The sequence below is a fragment of the Clarias gariepinus genome, chromosome 21 (genome assembly GCF_024256425.1).
Source record: "Clarias gariepinus isolate MV-2021 ecotype Netherlands chromosome 21, CGAR_prim_01v2, whole genome shotgun sequence".
In the NCBI taxonomy this organism is placed as follows: Eukaryota; Metazoa; Chordata; class Actinopteri; order Siluriformes; family Clariidae; genus Clarias; species Clarias gariepinus.
The window spans coordinates 6,458,216-6,468,154 of NC_071120.1; the positions used below are offsets into that span (position 1 = coordinate 6,458,216).

The 9,939-nt window shown below is 35.0% G+C and overlaps 2 protein-coding genes across 2 annotated transcripts; both read left to right on the top strand.

Moving 5' to 3' along the window:
- Positions 1-524: 524 nt before the first annotated feature.
- On the top strand, positions 525-2,281 carry LOC128509576 (uncharacterized). Its single transcript, XM_053481353.1, has 2 exons — positions 525-673; positions 1,449-2,281. Exon 2 carries the CDS (start codon positions 1,466-1,468, stop codon positions 1,940-1,942), a length of 477 nt encoding a protein of 158 aa, XP_053337328.1. The 5' UTR covers positions 525-673; positions 1,449-1,465; the 3' UTR covers positions 1,943-2,281.
- A 4,581-nt stretch (positions 2,282-6,862) lies between these two features.
- On the top strand, positions 6,863-8,752 carry LOC128509574 (uncharacterized). Its single transcript, XM_053481350.1, has 2 exons — positions 6,863-6,992; positions 7,768-8,752. Exon 2 carries the CDS (start codon positions 7,785-7,787, stop codon positions 8,259-8,261), a length of 477 nt encoding a protein of 158 aa, XP_053337325.1. The 5' UTR covers positions 6,863-6,992; positions 7,768-7,784; the 3' UTR covers positions 8,262-8,752.
- The last annotated feature ends 1,187 nt before the right edge of the window (positions 8,753-9,939 follow it).

Here is a 9,939-nt window from a genome sequence, read left to right on the forward strand (position 1 = left end):
CTTGCTTTAGTGTGATGCCAAAAGCAAAAAAAAAAAACAGCATGTTTATTATTCTCATATTGCTTGTCTTAATCCTGTAAGTAAGTATGCTCTATACAGTATCATAGAGTATGAACAAAATAAAGTACTCCCTGGGACAAAATATTGAAAATCAACTCATATCTTATTGTACAGTGTAGTCATGTTCGACATTACATTATCATTTCTTCACTAAATCAGTTTACCAGTACGCTGTAGATTTGTATCTAGACATACAAATTATTATTATTATTATTATTATATAGTTACAATCGGATTATTTTGGGGTAAACATGCAGTTCAATTATCATCAGTACAATGTATCAGATGGGAGGGAAAGTGTTTCCTCACCACACAATGTGTTTTGGTTTTCTGCTGCTTCAGCTGATGTCTCGAAATCGAAAGTAGGAGGCTGAGTCAAACTCAGAAAACAAAACCTAACAGAGGGAGGGATGTGCTGCTCTCCTATTGGTCTGGATATGAGCTTGAGCTCATCTCCCATTGGCTGTCATTTGAATAATGGGCGTGGCTGTAGGGCTATATTATGTAGTGCAGTCAGCTGGAGAGGATTGTGTGAACTTGTATCCTTTATCTGTGGACACGAAGAGAAAAAAGCCTTTTGAGAACACATTCATACATCAGCTTTTAAAATAAGGTAAGTTTATCTTCTGTTTAAATAATGTGTTTTTAAATATATACACATATGTATGTTTAATATGGACAAAATACTGTCATGATAAATGATTCTCAGAATCTGAAAAAGTCACGGAAGTAAAATTACAGAGTGTTTAGTGAGCTTAGGCCAACTTAACCAACAAGTAATAGAAGTTTATGTCCAACATTAATCTCACATCTCTAAAGAAACTGTATTGTACTGTACTTGTCACTAAGGTGCTACTCTTATCTATTCTATGTTTAAGTACTATGTTTGAGTACTTTTTTCTCATTGTATTTTTTTAACGATACATTACACTAAACTGTTTATACTAAATGACAGACATATAGATAGATAGATAGATAGATAGATAGACAGATAGATAGATACTTTATTGATCCTAAAGGAAATTTCAGTACTTTTTCTCATGTTGATTTCTGAGACAGCAGTCTGTTATGTTTCTCTAATGAGCCTATGTTACAGTACACAGCGTATCTGTAAAATCTTCTGGTGGTCATTTTGAATCAGGAATCACTTGATTTGAATGATCTAGTCAGATTTTCACATCTCTTCTATGTTTTCTGTTGTTTAAATCATCTTTGAAAATGCATTCTTTTCTAACTTATATTGCCAGGGATGTGGAACTTAATTCATGTGGTTATAAATAGAATCATAACTGCATTATTGGTGGTTATAAACTTCAGTTAGCCTTGCCCCTGTTTTCCTTTAGTTCACAGCACTAATCTGATCTGTTTGCTTGTTGTTTATTACACAGCTCATTAAGAAGTGGATATGATGGAGCTCATCATCAAAGTCCTGAGCGGAGAAACGTGGTCCGTGCACGTGAACCCGAGTGCCACCATTGGTGAACTTAAGCAACAGATTGCCTCGCACTTTAAAGCACCACCTTCACGGCTGAGGCTTTCCATCTCCAATGGACAAATCCTGCAGCTGGACTGTGACCAGAAGATGGTGAGAGATTACGGCCTGAGCTCAGGATCCACCGTGATGCTGCTGATCTCCGCGACACCTGTACCATTTCAGGTGTTTGTGAAGAACGAGAAGGGGCAGACGAGAACATACGACGTCACTGATGATGAAACCGTCGATCAGTTGATGAGGAAGATCTACCAGAAAGACAGAACACCAATCGACCAGCAGCGGCTGATCTACAATGGCCGACAGCTCGAGTCTGCCATGAGGCTGCAGGATTACAACATTGTTTCTGGAAGCACCATCCACATGACCCTCCGTCTGCGTGGGGGATGATGGGACAGAAACACATAGAGATTATTTTAGATTTATAAATTATGCTTAGCACGATTCACAGTGTTGTATGTGTTACATATATACAAGTGTGTTAGAGTTTCTTAAATGAACTTAACTGATTCTCCTTTTTGGACCTTTTTCAGTATTTTCCTATATTTCCATTTCAATTTTTTTTTATATCTTTTTAATCTGACTTAAAACAAGACTACACACACACACACACACAGACCCTTTTTTCAATTTTCAACGGCCGACAGCTCGAGTCTGAAAAGAGGCTGCAGGATTACAAAATTGTTTCTGGAAGCACTATTTACATGATCTTCTGAGGCTTATACATATATATATATATATATATATATATATATATATATATATATATATATATATATATCATGCTAATCATAATTTATATGTTGTATGTGTTACAATTATACAAGTGTGTTAGAGTTTCATAATTGAAATACACTCAACTGATACTCCTTTTTGGATTTTTATTTCAGTATTTTCTTGTATTCCTATTACTAATTGTCCTATTTTTAATCTTTTTAATCTGATTTAAAATAAGGCTTTACACACACACACACACACACACACACACACTTTCCAATTTTTACAAAATTGTAATCCATTTGCTTGCATTAATATTGAGTACTTTTGGAATAATTTATTATCACAAGTAGCTTAAATAAGTTAACATTTAAACATATAATGTAATATCACATAAAATGATTGATGTTTATTCATTTATTTATTTAATTGAGAAACTGTTATGATTTACTTTGTGATGGTTCATAAGAAATATTAAATTATACTTATTTTAATAAATAATTATACAATAACTAAATTGCTTTGACTTTTTTTGCAAAAAGATCTGACTGTGACAGGAGATAATTATTACTTAGCCTTCTAGCAAATTATCTTTCCTTTTTCATCTCCTTTTGGATATTAAAGCTTGTTAAAGTCCAGGCTTATTACTCAGAAATTTACAGTAAGTGTGTATGTTAAGTGTATAACTAAAGTTTGTTCATGAAGGGGTTAAATCTACATCTGGATTCCTTTAAATCTGCTTTTCCGACAGTGCTGATAGTTAAAGGAGCAAACAAACAAAAATCAGTTTAATACATTTTAGTATATGCAGGTCATGTATGAAGTAATGTTTCTATGAAAATACAGAAAACAATTAAATTATTCACTTAGAAATTACTGTGTAGGTCTACCATATAAGAAAGTATTAACATGTAACAAATTGCCTAAAACCAAAGACAGACTAACAGCTAGATGTCTTTTATGGTCTTAACTCTTTGTAGGTCATATTGGCAAATTATATTAATAATAAACTTTGTTGTTTTATACATATGAACAAAATGCTAACACTAGACAAGAAAAAGAACAAATCTTCTCACTGAATTTCAGAGGATCCAGCAAGGGATTTGTAACCATGTGTGTTAAACAACACTTTTACATGTGACTATGATGGTTTGTCCTCCAAAATAACAAAAGAAGTAGTGTATGTTAAGTGTATAAATAACCAATAGACCATGGCAGTGAACTTTCCAGAAGCTGTGATGCAATAGCGTTGGCTTTTCCCATCTCATGTACTAAACTTTCACTTTCTTATAATGTATTTCTCCAAAATTGAAACTTCCTGAGGCTGGGATGGGAGAATAAATAATTTATTTAAATCTTAATTCATGGGGTTTATCGAACATTTTGTTTAATATTAACTGTGATAATAGCTATTTGTAACAAAAAAGGAATCAGTCTAAAGTTATTCTGAGGAACAAACAAACCAACTAAATAAAATAAAATATATACTGAAAAATCATCATTACATTTTACTATACAGTATATACAGTAATGACACCATGACACTGAAATTTCTAAAAGATGTGACGTAAGGAAATAGGGCAGGTTTCCCCGTCACATGACCAGAGATAAATTATTTCTTACGTTATCACAATTATCATTGCTTTTTTTCCTCTAAAATTAAAACTAGGATGTCTTGTCTAAAATTTTACTTTAAAGCACAACAGCGCCACTGCAGCATCTTTTCTGGCTTTTACTAACACCTGAGCGCTGAACGGTAACAGAAAGTTCCTGAACAAAACACGAAGAGTGAATCCTAACGGAGGGGGCGGAGCTTGTAGTTATTCCGCTCCCTCACACTCGTCTCCTATTATTCTGTAAATAAGGGGCGTGGCCTTTCACTCAGATCTGATCGGGGAAAAGAATACTGTGGAGTGAGAGGTAGGTTTCACTTTGGTTTGAATAATGTGTACATAATAATAATAATAATAATAATAATAATAATAATAATAATAATAAAATAATAATAAAGTTTAACAATGTCAAATATAAGCTATATTTTGTTTTGTACAAAAGTAAATGTAAAATTTAGTTACTTTACTGACTTTTATTTGTTTGTTTATTAATAATTTATCAATATAAACAATTCTGTTTAATGGTTATATTTTAAAAAATGAAACGTATAAAATAAATCAGAAATTGAAACATTTCATTAGGAGCTACACAGTCCAGCTACTGCATGGCTTATTATCCATATCCATGGAGTAGCAGTAGCAGAAGATAATAGTGATAAGCCCTCCCTGAAGCCAAACAACACAAAGGGACTTTAAGGAGGCCGGTTTTTCATTGTGTGTTTCTCAGAGCTGTGAATCTGAGAGAGATATTTCCTCTTCTGAGCCACCTTCTGGCACTCCCTGGAAAGTGCAACAACAACAAGCCCAGCTCACTCAGGATTGTGTGACGTGGAGCGATTTGGCTGGAATTCCCCTTCTCCCGTTATACCTGATCTCCCTTTCCTTTCTCCAGCACACCTGTGATGAAAACGAAACAGAAACTAACCCTGTCATTGCCACTAATTTGTACTAAACAATCTGTCTGTTTCTGTTGCTGTTCTTATTAAATACTTCAATTATTAAAAACAGTATAAACAGTCTGTGATGGATTGGCACCCTGTGTACCCCGCCTCGTGCCCTAAGCCCCCTGGGATAGGCTCCAGGTTCCCGAGACCCTGAATACAGGCTAAAGCGGTATAGAGGATGAGTGAGAGTGAGTGAGTATAAACAGTATATTAATTTATTAAGTGTTACGACCCCTTAGTCTAGGTTTCAGGGCCGCAACAAAGAAGAAAATAAAAAAAAGAAATCCTTTACAACAGGATAGAGAGTGCGTGGTCTTTATTTTACACACACACAGACACACACACAGGAAGCTCTAGGCTTCAGGGTTGGGCCAAGGCCAAAACAATAAACAAAACTTCCCCCTATCTCCTCCCGCAATCTAACTAACCTATCAAAAAGAAAACTTTAAACAAAATACATAAACTAACCTAACTCCCTAACTATCACAGAAAAACAGGAGAAACAGGGTTTTAAAGGAAATGGCACCCAACCCCTACTGCTTCCAACAAAAAAAAGTATATACAACCAAACCGAAAACTATTTACAATATTTACAACCACAGCCAAACAAAGATATAAACAACAGAAAAAAGAAACCAATACTGTACAACCCACAAACACACCGGCGCGACTCAACAGTTTTATAATAAATAGCAAGTACACTCTCCGACACAACACACACATCTCCAACTCCCAACACGCGCGCTTCCGGGTTTCACCAGCCCGGTTAAAAGGACGCGCTTCTCCACGGCCAGCCAATCCCGTCGCACGTCACGACACGCTCAATCAGGGCGGGACTTCCTGCAGCAGGGAGAGCAAGAGAGAGAGAAAGCCAGGGAGAGAGAGAGCAGCACCAGCAGCCACGCACGCGCACATACGTGCACTACAGCCGCACGTAACATAAGCTTTAGTTTGTTCTTTATTTATGCTCGAGTCAGGGTGGATGTTGAATTTACTGTATGTACTGGGAGCACTGGGTGTTTAACCATAAATTCCATTGACCTTATAAGCACATATCAGTTTTACAAAAGGAATTTAATTACTAGCATTTTGGCTTTTTAATTGATCCATAGAGCTGTTTCTTCTGTTTCTGAGCCTCTCACTCACAAAACACAATACATTATGGCCAACTTGTTTTTTTAGACAGTCTGAAGAGTCTGGAATAATTTTATTCTATTCGGATGAGAAATAAAATTATGAGTAATAACTGACACCACATTAATAATTCACTTAGATAATGACAGGTAGTAATTTCGAAAGCTGAAGCAATGCCTCAAACAATTATCTGGTCTCTTTGTGGCCCTGATGATGCACTCTGACTTTTGGACCATTGAACAGGTGAGGTTTCATTTGGTAAAAACACAAACTGTGATTACATCTGTGTAAAATCATCTGATACTAAATGCATCACCATAAATGCATTGGGTCGATAAAAATATCTGCTTTAGTGTGATGCCAAAAGCAACAAAAAAACCCAGCATGTTTATTATTTACTTATTGCTTGTCTTAATCCTGTAATTAAGTATGCTCTATACAGTATCATACAGTATGAACAAAATAAAGTACTCCCTGGGGCAAAATTTAGAAAATCAACTCATATCTCATTGTACAGTGTAGTCATGTTCGACATTACATTATCATTTCTCCACTAAATCAGTTTACCAGTACGCTGTAGATTTGTATCCAGACATACAAATTATTATTATTATTATTATTATTATTATTATTATTATATAGTTATAATTGGATTATTTTGGGGTAAACATGCAGTTCAATCATCATCAGTACAATGTATCAGATGGGAGGGAAAGTGTTTCCTCACCACACAATGTGTTTTGATTTTTCTGCTGCTTCAGCTGATGTCTCGAAATCGAAAGTAGGAGGCTGAGTCAAACTCAGAAAACAAAACCTAACAGAGGGAGGGATGTGCTGCTCTCCTATTGGTCTGGATATGAGCTTGAGCTCATCTCCCATTGGCTGTCATTTGAATAATGGGCGTGGCTGTGGGGCTATATTATGTAGAGCAGTCAGCTGGAGAGGATTGTGTGAACTTGTATCCTTTATCTGTGGACACGAAGAGAAAAAAGCCTTTTGAGAACACATTCACACATCAGCTTTTAAAATAAGGTAAGTTTATCTTCTGTTTAAATAATGTGTTTTTAAATATATACACATATGTATGTTTAATATGGACAAAATACTGTCATGATAAATGATTCTCAGAATCTGAAAAAGTCACGGAAGTAAAATTACAGAGTGTTTAGTGAGCTTAGGCCAACTCAACCAACAAGTAATAGAAGTTTATGTCCAACATTAATCTCACATCTCTAAAGAAACTGTATTGTCCTTGTCACTGAGGTGCTACTCTTATCTATTTTATGTTTAAGTACTATGTTTGAGTACTTTTTCTCATTGTAGTTTTTTAACGATACATTACACTAAACTGTTTACACTAAATAACAGACAGATAGATAGATAGATAGATAGATACAGTAGATAGATACAGTAGATAGATACTTTATTGATCCTAAAGGAAATTTGAGTACTTTTTCTCATGTTGATTTCTGAGACAGCTGTCTGTTATGTTTCTCTAATGAGCCTATGTTACAGTACACAGCGTATCTGTAAAATCTTCTGGTGGTCATTTTGAATCAGGAATCACTTGATTTGAATGATCTAGTCAGATTTTCACATCTCTTCTATGTTTTCTGTTGTTTAAATCATCTTTGAAAATGTATTCTTTTCTAACTTATATTGCCGGGGGTGTGGAACTTAATTCCTGTGGTTATAAATAGAATCATAACTGCATTATTGGTGGTTATAAACTTCAGTTAGCCTTGCCCCTGTTTTCCTTTAGTTCACAGCACTAATCTGATCTGTTTGCTTGTTGTTTATTACACAGCTCATTAAGAAGTGGATATGATGGAGCTCATCATCAAAGTCCTGAGCGGAGAAACGTGGTCCGTGTACGTGAACCCGAGTGCCACCATTGGTGAACTTAAGCAACAGATTGCCTCGCACTTTAAAGCACCACCTTCACGGCTGAGGCTTTCCATCTCCAATGGACAAATCCTGCAGCTGGACTGTGACCAGAAGATGGTGAGAGATTACGGCCTGAGCTCAGGATCCACCGTGATGCTGCTGATCTCCGCGACACCTGTACCATTTCAGGTGTTTGTGAAGAACGAGAAGGGGCAGACGAGAACATACGATGTCACTGATGATGAAACTGTCGATCAGTTGATGAGAAAGATTTACCAGAAAGACAAAACACCAATCGACCAGCAGCGGCTGATCTACAATGGCCGACAGCTCGAGTCTGCCATGAGGCTGCAGGATTACAACATTGTTTCTGGAAGCACCATCCACATGACCCTCCGTCTGCGTGGGGGCTGATGGGACAGAAACACATAGAGATTATTTTAGATTTATAAATTATGTTTAGCACGAGTCAAATTGTTGTATGTGTTACATATATACAAGTGTGTTAGAGTTTCTTCATTGAATTTAACTGATTCTCCTTTTTGGACCTTTTTTTCAGTATTTTCCTGTATTCCTATTTCAAATTTTCTTTACACTCACACACACACATCACACACACACACACACACACACACACACACACACACACACACACACACACACAAACACACACACATACGCTTTTCCCAGTTTTTATAAAAGTGTTAAATATTTTCTAGCTTTAACATTTAGTGTTGTTAAAATAATTTATAAGCACAAGTAGCTTAAATAAGGTCACATTTAAACACAATGTAATATCACATAAAAAGTATTGATTTTTTTTCTTAAGTAACTATAATAGTTTATTTTGCAATAGTTCATAAAATTATTAAATTATATCTGTGTAAATAAAAAATTATACAACATCTGAATCGCTTTGACCTTTTTTTTGGAAAAAGATCCGACTGTGACAGGAGATACATACAGTATAATTTACAAATTTCTAGGCGATTATATTTTGTTCTTCATCACTTTATGGATATTAAAGCTTGTTAAAGTCCAGGTTTATTACACATTCAGAAAAAAACTCACAGTAATGCTACATAGTAATAACACATGCCAATCAAATAAGAAACATTTGAGATCACAGAAGTTGTGAAAGAGCTCTTGATAATCCCAGAATAGTTCTATTTTCATATTAGCTCATAGTTAGCATCCTCACAGCATCGCCTCAGGGTTTTTCTGCCTCTAGTTTGTTCATTAAGGGGTTAAATCTACATCTGCATTCCTGTAAACCTGCTTTTCCGACAGTGCTGATAGTTAAACAAGCAAAACAAATCAAAACAAGACTGACTGTTCTATCAGTTCTAATTAAATTGTAGTATACGCAGGTCATGTATAAAATAATGTTTCCATGAAAATACTGAATTTAATAAAATTATTCACCTTGAAATTACTGTGTAGGTCTACCATATAAGAAAGTATTACCATGTAGCAAATTGCCTAAAACCAAAGCTAGCAGCTAGATGTCTTTTATAGTTTCAACCTTGAAATCTCAACTATATAATTGGCAATTGGCAGGATCCTTCAAGAGATTTGTAACCATGTGTGTAGAATAACACTTTTACATGTGACTATGTTAATTTGTCCTTTAAAATAACAAAAAAGTGTATCTTATGCATATGACTGACAAATACACCATGGCAGTGAACTTTCCAGAAGCTGTGATGCAATAGCGTTGGCTTTTCCCATCTCATGTACTGAACTTTCACTTTCTTCATAACATCCGAGTTATAATGGATTTCTCCAAAATTGAAACTTCCTGAGGACATTTTGGTTAATATTAACTGTGATAATAGCTATTTATATAATAGCTAATAGCTATAATAGCTATATATATATATATATATATATATATATATATATATATATATATATATATATATATATATATATATACACAGCAGTGTACATATGTGCCTTTGAATGCACTAGAAATCACTGCAAATCTATCGCAACTAGAGCCTATTTCTATTGTTATTTTTAACGATAACGATGTTTTTAAGCTAAAGTCTACTTTTGCTCCTAAAGATATTATTCCGACACCTCTGTT